The sequence below is a fragment of the Trachinotus anak genome, unplaced genomic scaffold, assembly GCF_046630095.1.
Source record: "Trachinotus anak isolate AG129_WGS33_773 ecotype Australia unplaced genomic scaffold, CSIRO_AGI_Tana_v1 ptg000014l, whole genome shotgun sequence".
Taxonomy (NCBI): domain Eukaryota; kingdom Metazoa; phylum Chordata; class Actinopteri; order Carangiformes; family Carangidae; genus Trachinotus; species Trachinotus anak.
The window spans coordinates 18,884,051-18,899,751 of record NW_027273865.1 but is presented as its reverse complement, the minus strand read 5'-3'; the positions used below and the strand labels follow the sequence as shown (position 1 = coordinate 18,899,751).

Genomic DNA, 15,701 nt, shown 5'->3' with positions numbered 1-15,701 from the left:
CTTCAATTTAACATAGATATATTCCCATTATGCACTGTTTGAGAGTTAAAACTTTCCAGAGACCCTTCTTTTTTTGTAGTTTCAAGAAAACACATAATTTGGAAACTGGATGTGTCTGCACAACATGTTAACATGAGTCACGATTGTTCCTTATTTATAATAATGAAAACAACATGAACCACAATGACTCAGTCAGTCCCTACCCCAGTACGCATATAATAATAAAAATGATAGTAAGAAAATGTAAATAAGAAGCAGTTCTGACAGTGAGGTTTGTCAGTGTGACTGAATAGTTGTTGATACAACTTGATATCTGAGGTTAATTGAACTTGTTATCTAAAATTAAGTTAAATCAACTCAACAATTAGTTAAGGCAGAAGGCAGAATTAGGTTTTAATTTTTTTAAATGTTTTACAGTGTACTCAGAGATGATGTGTTTTGATATACCTATTAGACCACACATGGTTAGGCAAGGTGGAACGTTATCTCCACTCGTGTTTAATTTGTTTACGGATGACTTGTGCAGGCAGTAAAATGACTGTAACAGGCTGTGTGATCTTATAATTAATCATGTTTTGTATGCTTGTGACTCTGTTGTATTTTCCCCCTGCAGTGTTGGAGTTCAGCAGTGGTTGTTGACCATAAAATCTGTATATGGTGTGAACCATTACATCAAAGCTAATGCCAAAAATAGTAATGTAATGCTAATTAGAAATAAAGAGGATAGAAACGTTCCTGAATCCTGTCCGAGTGGAACTACAGTGAGGTCAATTACCTTAACTATCATTTCACAGAGGAGCAGCATGCAAAGACGTACAGTATAGTCTCTCACAATCATGTCATGAACGGGGCCATACAGAGACCTTTAGAGGGGCAGGTGCTCAAATTTAAAAAGGGGCTCTTGGAACAAGATTTCAAAACACCGACATACACCAACAAAACTTACAGCATCACCTAACAGCACACAGGACGTATGTAATCTTACAACAAACCACATCATATGATATCACTGATTATCACCTATTACACCTAACAGAGTAGCATTAATCTTCCTCAGCTCTCCCTTCTGCACGTGCATGGTCATGAGGGCGTTACTGCATATGCGTATTTTTGCTGTGATAGTATCATGTTCATCGGCATAAATGTACCTACATACCAGATACTGATGAGAAATCTTATGTTTAAATGTATATGCATCAAGCAAAGGTTAATTCCAACTAAAGAATCAATAGAGTTGTGGTAAAGCTGGTGTAGGAGTTCGAGAATGAGATTATGTTGATTGGGGGTTTCTTGTTCATATCTTTAGTTTTTGATCTTTCTCCCTTATGTGATAAAAGTCTAGATAAGCGTGGCACATACGTTGCTTTGTTAGCAGCCCATCGGTCCTCTGACTATTTTTAATTCTGTCATTTATTTTTCATTTGATATCACAGCCCTCAGGAAGCATTTAGTTAAATTAAATTGTGGATGTTAAATGGATGAGTGGAAAGAAAAAAAAATCCTTCTTCTGTTTTTCTCTTCAGGGTCAAACAGGATTAGCCAAGGCTGGAACACATTAGCTAGGTTTTATGCCATTCAGTCACCCCCACAGCAACGCCTGTGATTATTTTTACATGCTGTCAACAGAATGGGTCTGTCGGTTTGGCTCCACTTTCATTTTAATTCTAATAAACACGAATGCTTAAAGTACCTGTAATATTAAATAAATGAGTGTGGACACATTCTGTAATGGTTTTGAACCAGTAAACATCTAGATTTAAAAGCTGGAAGGTCCAGACTGACTAACATGAAAGGACGGACACAGAGAGACGGACAGAGCGTCAACATCACTCTGACATTTTGGCTGTGTTTGCGCCGAATGAAACACACACTGTTCTACACGCCTGTCGAGTGGTTCAGCAGTTACAGACTTCGACGTGGATAACAGCCTAGCCCCTGAAACACAACATGGCAGGGCTCCTCTGAGATCAATTATGAAAAGTTTAAGAGTATCTAGTTGTCAAAGAAATGTGTGTGTGGTTTGTCTGCACACTAAAAAGAGGCAGAAAAAAAACACACAGCAAGCTAAAGCACAGACAGTATGAGAGAGGAAGACAATAAGAAGAAGACAGAGAGAATCAAACAAGACAGTTTAACATGGAGATGCCACTAGTTAACATTTTTTTTGGTCAACGAGCTGCCAGGTTGCATCTTGGGAAAGCAGACAGCAGAGGCATGAAAAACTTCAGTGTCTGTTTGGATCAAGTGCATTCATGTCCTAATCAGGGCAAACTGCGGGTCGACAGCGGGTTGGTAAAATAACATTAACTCTTCTTGAAGTTAATAAATCATCTTTGCCTTCATTGGTCGCTCATGGTAAGTTTCTGCCGGTGGCCTCTACTTCTCTGTGTTAATGCAGTGTGTGTTTGCTGCTTTTGACCTATCTAATCATTTTCCAGTCGTTCTGAATGATACACTTGCAATTTGGGCCCAGATGATTTGGCTCTGTGTCGCTGTGTGTTAGCTCTCTCCAATTGATTTGAACAAACTCATATCAAAGTGCTGATTGCATGGCCACTTTATAACAAAAGCTGCTAAATAGCATAATGTATAAAGGTAGTGTAATTGTCATTTATATGCTTCAAAGTTATAATACTTTTATTTTGTCTACTCCCAGTGAGTAAGTCATTTTAACTTTTTTTTTTTGCTTTATACAATGTTTTATCCAAGTAAAAACCTTTATTATTTATTTTTTTATAATGCTACAAAAAAAATAATTTAAGATTTAAAATTGATTTTTAAAAATAAACCCAATCCACAGATGTGAGAAATAAGACCTTGCAATGTCACAGCTCTAACTTCAATTTGTGGACCCAGTATCCAAGTGCCTCAATATACAATAATGACACGGGTGCATATTGTTCTCACAGCCAACCCTCAGCTCCACAGGGGACTATGTGACACATCAAATTTCTTTTCACTGCTGCTAAACTTCACAGGGCAATTCAAGAATTCACAGTAACAAATTTCACACTTTCTTCAGTTTGAATGACTATGTTAAGACTGTAAACATCAATATTTCAAACTCCAAATTATTTGTGATGTGAATCCGTTTACTGGAAGGCCTGAATGGTTCATTTATTCTGAGTGAGAGCAGCAAAGGGGAGGAGACCTCAGCTGGAAGCACAGCTAACACAGCTGTTTCAATTTTCACAACCCAAATAAATCTTTAGTGTTATCACTGACACAGCTCTCACAACCATCACAACCTCTACATCAATGCTACAGGTGACATGGGATATGCCTTCAGGCAGTGACTCCTTATCAAAACACTATATAATGATGGTGGTGCTGCATGCACTCGTCTGTAGAGGCACCTTCATGCAGCTCAAATGCCGATGGTGATGCCCCAATGCACTTGGCAACAGGCTGCTATACGTCCCATTAAAACTCTGACAAACTGTAAAAGCATGAGCTGAGCTTAACACAGAGGAAGGTCTCACTTTCCTCCCTGACATTCGGCCTGATGATTTTGACCAACATCCCCCCACACACCACATCAAACAAATCATCATTTAGCAAAATGAGTGCTAGAGAAAATGATGAGTCATCAGCAAAGAGTCAGAGAACAGTGAAATGGTGTAGGATTGACAGCTGAGTTTTTCTTGAAATTATGAAAGGTGGACTTTGTATTATATTCACAGACTACACATTTACACATTATGGGTTATTTGCAGCCTTAATATTGCTAGGCATCAATTCTTCAATTGTGTTTATACTGTGCGAGTGAAGTAAGTGTAGACTAGTTGAATGGCCACTGTCACTGAATGTTACAATGACAATCTGCCAAAAAAAAAAAAAAAAAAGTCTGATGTTTTCAATAGCCTGGCAGTAAACAGAGCGAGTATGTGTCTGATAAACAGGCAACGCAAATGTGGGAATTACATTCTGCCTTAATGGAAGTATTTCACATTTAACTTAAGAGAAAAGGATTCAAGGATGAGGAGTCTGTGTTAGTATCTCTGGACTAGTCTAAAAGCAGGGATGCCTGTGGTGCTGCAACTTAACTGAATAATTAGTACAGGCTCTATACAACAACCTAATTTTTTGATTACTTTTATTGGGCGTTTTGGCTTGACAGCATAGTAGAGAGTGAGGAGAATAAAATATGGCTAAGGTTCCTAACGAGAATTAAACAAGTGTCAAGCCCCCTAAATCTAATTTCTATTATAATATTACAAAGGTGTTTATGCATGAATACAAGACAGATGAACACGTTTATAAGTAATAAAATATTCAGTGCTTTGCATTAAGTATTTATGATTAATTGTGTGAATTAACAAGACAGTATCAAGTTCAAGTGTGCGCACATAAACTTTTGTTGGGAGCTACACACAGTTTAATAGATCAGATAGCTGGGCATCTGTATTTGGACAGTTTTGCGTGCAAAATACGGCTCATTTTTTACATTGACTGTCTGCAGAGATCTAGAAGCTCCTATTTCCCTTTCAGTTAACTGTCAGCTTCTCCACAGGGATATCTAAAAGCCACTCACATGTCTTGATGTATCCCTCTTGATACAGCTGAGCTTTTAGAGTAAAAGGTACAGAAGCCTGAGGGATGCTGACCTCTGTGCCTATGGAAAATTTTAAGTGTAAGTTTGAGTGCATGAATGTGTAGGTGTGTGTGTGTGTGTGTGTGTGTGTGTGTGTGTGTGTGTGTGGTAGAGTGTGTGTTGAAATGAGTGGAGATCGATCTCCATTATTGGTGTGAATTGGATCAATAAGGAAGCCAGTCAACCAATCTAAAAAGGCAAATGTAAATTGATAAAAAAAAAACACATCTACACATGCACATAGATTCACTTGTGCCACACACATGCACCTCCACACACAAACACACAAATACCCATCGCATGCACACACACAGACCTCTGCTGGAGTGGCTGATTTTTGAAACACAGTCCAATGGGGAAACTGGAGCATGCCAGAAACATGAAGGTGCACGAGGGCACAGTGTAAGAGTACATTGTGTAGGTGAACCTAACACCTAACCCCCCCCCACACACACACACACACACACACACACGTTGCTTGTACAGGCTGACACAAACCCAGTGTGAGAGAGTCAGAGAGAAAGGGACACGCCCCTCCCTTTTAGTTCAATCCCTCTGGGAAATCACAAACTGACACTTCTTCCTTCGCTGTTCTTTCACCCACTTCCTCGGCTCTTTTCTTTCTTCTCTGCCTTTTATTCTCCCCTCTATTCAAGTCTCCATTCAGCAATGCTCTATTACCACAATGGAAGGACCCACAAATTGAATAGGACAGAAAAAGATGGCACTAAAACACAAAAACAACCCCCCAAAACACAATGAGACATTAAGAGGGGAATGAAGTGAATAGAAAAGTGCGCCTTTTTCATCAGGGTTACTTGGGAGTATATTCACCTTTTTTGCTTCCTTCTTTATATAGCTTTTCAGAATCTATCTATCTATCTATCTATCTATCTATCTATCTATCTATCTATCTATCTATCTATCTATCTATCTATCTATCTATCCTCCTCTTATGTTGCTGGGTATTACTCATGCAGCCTCTCTACTGCCTCTGCACTTGCATCCCTATCTAACTTGGCCTCGCTGGCAGTGAGCTACAGCGGCAATGCCAGATGAAGAGAAAACCATCTACTCTTTTTGTGAAAGGAGTGTGGGTAGGCCACCCACCTTAAGTTTTAGATAGATTTTATACATTGGCTTAGGAAAATTGTAAAATGTTTTTTAAGCCAAGTTAAAAAGTAGAAAGTTGTTTCTCACAGTGGGAATAATACAGAGAAGGTGCTATATGTGTTTATGTACATGTACTATAGGTCTGTGTCTATTATTGCTCCCATTTGTAACCTGGTGATCTCCATTTCATTTTACATTTTAATAGACAAATATAATTTATCTGAACTATACCCCACAATATAAAAGAGTGTGCATGATGAGCACATTATTATGTTGCCATTCGTCAAAATAAAGATGATTCATAAATGTTCAAAATCTCAATTAAACTCCCTACAGGGTTCCCTAATGATAGTGCTCATTACCAGCAACATATTCCCATTTTTCTCCCCACTTTCTGAACTTTTCCATATGTTAAGTTTTTTTTTTTTTTTTAACTAAACTGCACTCATTAAAAGAGGACTTGACTTTACGGTAACTAAGATGAACAGTGTCCTTTTTTGGCGGGAAACATATTGTGTGAGGACCTAAAATGTTCACTTTTAACTGAAAAGGATGAGCTTCATTTTTGGGAATGGTGCATTAGGAAACAAGGGACTGACAAAGCTTGTGTCTATAGGTTTATATGTAGATATATGGCTGATATTACAACAGTCACTTTGGGAATTTTCTGCACTGAACAATTAGGTGTTGAGCACAAGTGATCTTGACCCGTAACTTCTCCAAGCTCCTTTTTAGGCCTGCAGAGGTACGTTTGATGCTTAGAAAAGATTTCCATTATGGATGGAGGTTCACTTTCAGAAACAGTTGCAGGAGAACAACTTCTGTAAACCCTTTCTGCCTACTCGAGGTGAATGATGACTCATCACTTCTTTCTTTCTTCTGCTCAGCTAGGAGTTGTGAATGTGCCCTCTAGCCTGACAAAACCAGATCTTGATTTTTCTCTTTTCATTGTTATTCTGGAAAGGCCATGGATGAATTAGCTTGTGACAGAAATCACTTACTTACATTGTACAATACATGAATAGATCACTTCTCCTTCACTAAGACATACCAGTAAATCTTTCAGCACCTTGCTGAACAAACAAACACTTCTTGGACTTTCATTTATCTGCTACTGTTGACCTGGGCATGCAGCTGCATAATCATGCTTCACTGTGTATCTGTGTTGCCTAGTTATGATGGTTCAAAGTGATTCAAGAAGTGGCAAGTCACATCATGTACATGTAACAACGTCTGAGCAATTCAGATGCAGTCTGGAGGCCTTCTGTGTGGATCATGGCTGCAATGAATCCAAGCATCAGGATAAGAGTTATATCCATGAGGGAATAAGCTGCACGTCAACATTACAAGAGAAATTTTCACAATGTTTTGGTTACCATGGTTAGATCTGCTGTAATATTTTGCACTGAACAAATCACAGTTCTGCTCCTGCTTGCTTACTACTGTAACAGCATAGGTGAGTCTGTGTGAGGAAAATGTTCACAGGGACAGATTTGCTTTTTAATATTCACAGTTCATACAGAGGCAAAATTGTTGTTGACTGCCGAAGAAACAGATGGTTTCTCTAAAAAGCACAACCTCTGGCCTGGGCATGTGATCCAACAGACAAAAATGGCTATGTTCAAAGGTTCAAAAACAGCACTCTCCAAAAGATATAGTTAACAGTGACAAGGTCTGCAGTGAACAGGGATTCCATGCTGGAGAGAAGGTGGGAAAGGAGAATTGATGCTTTCTGTTACCATAAAATATGGTTTATTCAACAGAAGTAATTTGAGATTCAGTGTCTAGCCCAAGGACTCTTCAACATGTGGACAGGAGGACTTAGTCCTGGTAGCGAACCACCATTGTATTGTATTGTATTACAATAACGAGCATGTAAGTGCAAAAAACAAGCAAGAAGCTGAAAATAACCTGCTGCAATACTGTATGCTGCCTTTAAGTGTGTATCTGCAGTGTGTGTGAGATGCTGTGCTCTCTCGTCTTGTTTTTATTATATTTTCTCAGTGAATGTGTTGTGAATATTAGCTATCTGTCTGAATGAGTGGAGAGCACTGAAATGCCTCATACTCTATGGAGACTAGCAAGTCAGCAGGAGGCCTGCACGCTGGCAAATATACTGTATATTTACCTGCAGGTAAGTGCATGTGGGATAGTCGACTGTGTAAGTACGTGCGCACAAACACACATGCACGCACGTACACACAAACACACAGAGAGAGAGAGAGAGAGAGAGAGAAAGAACTTGCACAATACCCTGTAGGGATCAACTTGAGATAAAATTCAGCAGCACTGAATAATACAGCCCATTTATCAAAGTAAAAACACTGACTCTGACTTACACACACATATACACGTATATATTCAGTACTCTCAGGGGGTTGTTGTGAAGTGAAGGTGCCCTTGTGTCAGTGGTCATTTATCAGAATGCGTGATTCAAAGTGTCATGGCAGGCGGAGCTCAGCAGTCTCAGCTTGTGTAAATTTCTTCTCACTTTTTGCTTTGAACCCTACAGCACATAATGCCACTCTGCTGTGCCCTATGATGTAAGACACTCTCACTCCTTTGTTTGGATTTCCAGCCATTAGCCATGGTGAGCCATGCAACAGGAGAAATGCCACCACAGCAGGAGAAAGGATCAAATAAACAAAAGAACCATATTTTAGCCCAATATGAAATGAGGTTGGGAGGGGTACAAAGAATTTTTGTTTTCTGGAAAGTCTGGAAATATTTCCTTCAACTCCACGCTGACTAGAGATATCTACAGTCAAAAGAGCTTTTGCTTTATTGTTATAGAATCAGAAGCAGCTGAAAATGTCTCTAATATTCTTGAGTTACAATAAACCTAATCATACATGAAACATTCTTGTCACGTTTTCAGATGTCTATGAGTCTAAACGATAGACTTTTTATAAAGATGGACTTAACCTCCATGTTGTCTTGGCAGTGCTTGACTTCCAGCTGGCATGTGTGGAGCCGAAATTTTGATGCATGCCAGTTTAATAACTGTGGCAAGCATATGCTCCTGTTAGCATCATTAGCACAGCTGGGTGTCTGGGCATCTTACTCAAAGGCTAACCCAGGGCAAATGACTTTGCTGGCTAATTAGCTGGTTAAAAAGCTAAGCTAACAAACCATGCATTGATAGCCCAGATACCGATACCGGCTAATTAGTGCTAACATATAAATAAAATAATGCAAGAATTTCACTCACCTCAAAAGCAGGAGTTCAGACCTCCTCACATTATATTAGTTAATTTACCAGACAACCATATTATTAGTCTGATATTTGCATCCTCCAAAAGGCACCAACACCACAAACACGACTGAGAGGTGACGTTCAGTGACTTGAATTAGCTGAGGTGATGCCCAGCAGACAGCTAGCAGCTGGGCACCAAGAAGCTGTGATGTACCCACCTGTCATTCAAAGCGGCCACACCCTCAATTATGCAGCACTTTAAGCCTCAATAACATTTAAATGGGTGATTTATATTAAAATTCACCCTCTGTACAGTTGTCATGAAGGGGTGAATTCACTATAGAGATCAAAACCCATTTTTGTATCAGGCTGTAAACATTTATTTCCGTTGTAAACTTGGGCATTTTAAGATGGGACTTTATAGGGATTGATTGCTTTTGGAGCCAGCTTCAAGTGGCCATTCAAAGAACTGCAATTTTTGGCAATCTGTGTTGGTTTAATTTTTTTTGCACTGGAGGTTGCTGCCTGGTTTAAACTTCTCACAAGGTTTCATTTAAATAGCTGTTTGAGGCCCAAGGAGGAAAAGCATCCACTATCTCACAAAAAAGCAAGTAGTTGAGAAAAGTCCAAAAAGGTAACTACAAATTTGTGAAGCAGAAACTCAAAACTGCCCTTGACCCTTTGGAGGGTCCGACCCCTACATCGGGGGCCACAGGACTAAATGGATTTTGAATGCAGGATTTTTACTTGAAACAATAAAAGATCTGAGTACCTCTTCCAGTACTGCGCATAACTAATGCAAGCCCTGAGTCTTTGATGGTATACAGTACATTTGTATGCTGCAAAAAGCACTAAACTGAAAAGCCTTTACAAGTGAATATATCCAGGATTGATGCAGGTAAAACTCTAATTGGCTGAGTGAGAGTAATGTTTTGATCTTTCCTCATTAAAAAACTTGTTAGAGAATGGTGTAGTGAACTTTAAACTGAAACTTGCACGAAGCCAATTAAAGCAATACAATCATGTTTTACGGAGGGATCGACTGTGAAGTTCACTATGAAGCAAAACCTGCATGTTATACTAATCTACAACAGATCCAGGAAACTTCAGCGGCACATAAAGGCAGATATGTGCCAATTTTTACAATTGTTTATTCAAAGGATTATAGAGTTGCTATAAGTTTACTACCATCCTGTCTGTCTCTTCTGTCAGAGCCTGCAAATCGGCCCTAGTTTGCTGCATAGAAGGAGGGTTTGCTTTTGCCATGGATGGCACAAAATCTAACAGATAAAATGGCACTTATTCCTAAGACTAGTTCACATACATCACTCAACAAGCACTGTGCTCTGGATCGGCTGATGCACCAATCCACACTTGCATACTGCCATCACCAACGGGGCGATTGATTTAAGCTGTCAACTATGGTGGCTGCAGCACTCTCCACTACGCTTACGCATGTAACAGCTTACCTGTTATCATCAAGTCTCACAACTGTTGTAACTGAAGAGTGGTGTTGGGAATTGTTCAATGTTATGGATTCCATTTGAAGAAGCCTAATTTTAAGCCACCAATGTAACACCAATAATCAACGCAATAAAACCAAGAGGGGGAGCACACTCCTGGTGTGATTTAACTGCACAACTGACGACTATTTGGAGCTATGTAATATTTTGTTACATGGAAATGATGTTGCTATAATGCAAAGCACATGATGTTGTCTTTTTTCCTTCCAGTTCTTTGCCTCTTTGCCTCCAGTTGAAGGACTTTGTATTTTTTGGTTTCAAGTGTGACTGAGGTGAAATTTGGAGCATGCATAAGATGTGACATGCTGAGCCGTCACCTATATGAAAAGGAATTTCTCTCACCTTATCATAATTACTATGTCTGTGTCCTCTTGAGTCATCACAGAGAACACTGCCCCTGCAAGTGTTTGGAGTCATCTTATACAGCAGTTATCTGGCGTAAACTGAGTTACAATCCTTTTTCCCTGTAGTGGCTCCTCCACCACTTCACATACATAATAGCAGTATACAACCTACATAGGTACTATGTACCTATACTATTCCTCTGCTGTCGTTAGAGATAATTTCTTTTAATCTCAAGTGTCGATTGCTCACCTACAATGGGCTCCACTGCTTGACTAAATGTGCTGAACATCAAGCTCTGTATTTGCTGCTTCCTGCTGCATAGCAAACCACTGGTATTCACATTAAGGATAAAAGCAGAGTAGACAAGAAGAAATACACACCCGAGGTTTTGCACAAAGCTGAAGTGACCACATCAGATCTTGAGGGCAAAACCAATGCATTTCCTCAGGTCTCCCTTTGAACTGAAAATGTGGGATACTGGTTGTACAGCCACTGCTTTATGTCAGCACTCTCTTGTCTGTTGCAACTGCATGTTTTGATGAATTTATCTCTTCCTTTTTTTACTTTTTGTTGGTAAAATGGCTTAAAATAATACAGCTTATATACAGAAACAAGAAATAGAAGTAGAGAAATGCTACAAGAGTAAGAAATTACTCGAAATTAATCACCTTAAGTGTTATGACTGTATGCAGACCAACAAGTGAAACAGCGGTATGGCATCATTATATCAAATCTTTGTAGTCACATTTGAATGACAATCCCACTGGTTTCAATTCTCATAAGAAAATTCTCTTTTCATTTTGTTCCAGCAGTGAGGTGCACAGAGAGCACAGAGCTGAAAATGATAAAGCTGTGAAGTGCAAACTCCATCCAACAGCAGCACTTTTATGCCAGTAAGATCAATCTATCTGGGGCACTACTGTTCTTGAACACACACACACACAAAACCCTTCACACATACACACTCATGTTTACCTTGTGTTTGTGTTTGTCTCCGAATTTCCAATTGCTTTTAACACATCATCTTTACTAAATGACAGAAAATGAGACATCTGTGCAACTAAATGGCAGCGTGACGAGGATGACAGATGCACATAGCTGTCAGGGAGCTGGTGATGGGGTGGTGGGTGAGTAAACACACACCTGACCCCAAGTGATGCTTCCTATTTTTATTTTTTAGTTGCGCACACTTATGACACACAAACTGTACCTGCGAATATGGACAGACAAAAAAGTTACATTTGCATTGAGACATCCACATGCAGAGGTTTTGAAATCTATACACAGGATACATACAAACCCTCATTTTGTTGAATTTTTGGGGAACTCTCTTCCTCACAAACACACAAGCACATAAGCACCAGCCTGATTCAGTGACAAATTAATCCTCACATCTGTTCTGTTGGAGACTGAGAGGGGATTAATCTGCTGCTTTCCCTGCCTCATTGGCTCACACGCATTCACAAATGAACAGATACACACACACACACAGCACTTTTACTCCTACACTGTACAAACATACAGTTGTATGTATGAGGCATTTCCATTCATAGATATCTTCCATCAAACCAGAGGGTAAGAGTCGTGACATCACCTAAAAAAAACGTATCCCTCTAAATGCACAGAGTGAAACAAATGTAATTCAGGCAGCTCCTGCAGGTGGCGCTGCCCACGCTGCATGTTCACCTGCAGCCAAATCACAGACAGTATTACCGTACTGGTGACGCTTCAGCAACGAGCCATTGGCAACAAACCGCTTACAAACACACAAAACCTGGACTGCGAGGAATGCAGTTGGACAAGACTTTCAGCAACGTAACCTGACTGAGGAAATGCGTATGTGGAGGCCTAATACACAAAGATGTGGGGACACACACAGGCGTACAAAAAGGACTCCAAAAATAAAGGTTGAATAAATAAAACAAATGCGCCATCGCAATTACTCACCACTGACTAAAAACTGTAATTATGGGAGAGCACGTTTGAAGATTTCAAGTGATGGAGTTACGCACACACACACACACACACACACGCGTTTTTCCATCTATGAATGGCCATATGTGTGTGTGTGTGTGTGTGTGTATGTGTTTATGTATGTGGGTGGGGGGGTCATCAGTGTGTGTGTGTGTGTGTGTGTGTGTGTGTGTGTGCACGCACATGTGCCTGCATCTCTGTGAGTGTTTATCTGTCTAGGTAATTGGATCTGAGCAGAACATGTCGACACTGGCAGCCAATCAAATATTTTTTCAATTTTGCTGCCAACAACATTAAATCCCTCTGCAATATAAAATGCAAACGCACGCACAAACACACCCTTGTAATCACACTCTACACAAACACACACGCACACACACACACAAGCATATAGCACACACAAATAGAGATGGTTGTGCACTGCCATTAAAACAAAAATGTCACTGTCTTTAATTTCCTCCCTTTCATGTTTATGGCTGATTTATCTTTCCGTCTTTTATCTGAGCCTTAACTCACACACACACACACACACACACAGAACCCCCAGGCGAGTAATAAGTATATCACTGACTCAATCAGCAGAGAAAGACAGAAAGCTGCAGCAACAGGAGCTGAAACTTACCTCCTCCAGACAAAAGTTCATCGTCATCATTCAGATAGAGAAGGGGACAGCAGTGTGTGTGTATGTGTGTGTGTGTGTATGTGTGTGTGTTTGTGTGTCTGTGTGTGTGTGTGTGTGTGTGTGTGAGAGAGAGAAAGAAATAAGGAGAATAAAGGACTAATAGAAGAATACAGGAGGCTTTTAAAGGAAAATTCCCCCCTAAAAGGGATTTCAAAACAGAAGCGAAAACCATTAGAGTAGAGCACGCTGAGGTGGATTTATCACTCCACCTGAAGTTAGACAAGAGGATGACAAAAAAAACTGAAAGGAAGAAGGAAGAGAGAATAGGGCAGAGGGCATGAAGCATATAGCATCCTGTTTTTCAGACAGCGTGAAGAAGAGAAGAGAAGAGAAGAGAAGAGAAGAGAAGAGAAGAGAAGAGAAGAGAAGAGAAGAGAAGAGAAGAGAAGAGAAGAGAAGAGAAGAGAAGAGAAGAGAAGAGAAGTAAATCCTACCTGGAGTTGTTCGGACAACGTGGTGGACTGTCTTGTAGTCAGAGCTGGAGCTGAACTCTCCTCAGGACGCAGAAACACCTGCTGACCGCGTCTGCAGGCATCAAAAACAACAGTCAGGACTCTGTGTGCAAGTGTGTGTTTGTGTGTTTAAGTTGTCCGCTGTGCACACACGAAGTCAGCTGTTCCAGCTTGGATGATAAGCTGCTGGCAAAAGATCATTTGCATACACACACTCAACAACTTATCTTTTCCCTGAACTGAGGAGTGCAGGAATTTAAAGGTGTGTGTGTGAGGGAATGTGTGGGAAAAGGTGAGTGTGTTTCTGTGTGTGTCTGTGTGTGTCTGTGTGTGTGAGTGTGAGTGTGTGAAGCCCTTACAGGTCCTTCCCTTTCTTCCTCTCAAGCGCAGTCATGTCATCTCCACCTGTCGTACGCAGAGAGAGCGCTGGAGTCACACACACATTCACACACACAGCGACGCACCAGTGGACACACTTGCGCTGGCAGGCTGAGACACACACTGGCGCGCTAACACCACGAGCTGCAATGCAAAGAGCAGAGAGTGAACACAGTCCCTCCTTCTCTCTCCTCCCACCTCTCTCTCTTTCTCTTTCTCTCTCTCTCTCCCTCTCTCTCTCTCTCTCTCTGCTCCTCCTCTGGGTCTTACTGCCTCCCTCAACCCTCCCCATGTTTCGCTTTCCTATTGTCAGCGTGTATGCCTGCCGGATACATACACACATAAAAACACTTAACTGCAGGCACAGTACAGGGTTGACTCACTTTGACAACATGGGAAGCAGCAGACCAATTAAACCACTTGCAAATATTTAAAATAATAATTAAAATATATCTCACTGTTTGCATCCTGTCTCTTGTCACCAGGCAAATGAGGTGTCTTTTAACCATGATTGTAATCTAACATTTTCCAAGACATTTTAATGGCCTAAACTTAACCTAACCATATATAGATGACGGGCCACAAGATGCTTATATGAATCTTTTTTTGCCGTTTTGAAAAGCAATTATAAATGACCTACTCATGAAAAAAATCATCCCAAGGTCCATGTTTTGGTTGTCCTTGAGATTTCAGTCATATTACATTAGCTTCATCAGTAGATGGAGTTTACCCATTTGTCATGTTCAAATGACCACTTTAAGGCAGTTCTCTTCCCCGGTGGCTCAAGATTTTGATGCAATATGATCAATAGAACAGCTAATAAATGAACCTATAGGTGAGATTGTTCTCTTCCTATGTTTACCATAGTTTACAGTAAATGAGGTCCTCATTAGTTGTGCACACTTTAGAAAAGAAAGTGGAGCTCATACCCCAGAGTTCCTCAAAGTAGGAGAAAATACGCACAACCCTCAATAAATAATAATAATAATAATAATTAATTCAAAATAAAACACAACAAATTCCAGGAAAATTAATCTCTCAAAATCAAAGGCTGGATGAAACCTAATTTAGCCCTACAACCAGCCTAACAGAAACACAGTCACACACAATCCATATTTATAACGCATCAAAGATTTAAAAGATTTATCTCCGCTGCCACGGCTCTTTACATTTAATCAGCTGGCAGATTTATCAAATCAGCCCCAGCCCGCTGCAGGATGCATCCCATGTGCCTCTGACAGCGGACTCTCTGAGGTGACATTGCAAGTGATGGGACATTTAGCATGAAGCCACACAACAGGTTGCATAGGACTGCCTAATGTTGTCCATCAATGTGACAGCAAACCTTACTAAACACAAGCTTGCCAGCAGCTGTGCACACTTAAACACACAATGTTGTGTCATAATCAAACAGTAAATGTATTTCTTAAGCAGCGGCATCAAG

General features: G+C 40.2%; 1 protein-coding gene across 2 annotated transcripts in view; it reads right to left on the bottom strand.

Annotated features, from left to right (window-relative positions):
• Positions 1–15,701, bottom strand: part of LOC139631761 (cGMP-dependent 3',5'-cyclic phosphodiesterase) — a 134,282-nt gene that overhangs the window by 82,608 nt on the left and 35,973 nt on the right. The window contains exons 1-2 of one of the 2 annotated variants that reach the window (XM_071496273.1): positions 14,239–14,406; positions 13,862–13,952 (exon numbers count right to left, since the gene is read on the bottom strand). In XM_071496273.1, the coding sequence (XP_071352374.1) occupies positions 13,862–13,952; positions 14,239–14,273 (126 nt within the window). In that variant the 5' untranslated portion in view covers positions 14,274–14,406. Of the gene's footprint in view, positions 1–13,861; positions 13,953–14,238; positions 14,407–15,701 lie in introns of those variants that run through there. The other variant, XM_071496272.1, reaches the window with a different exon arrangement.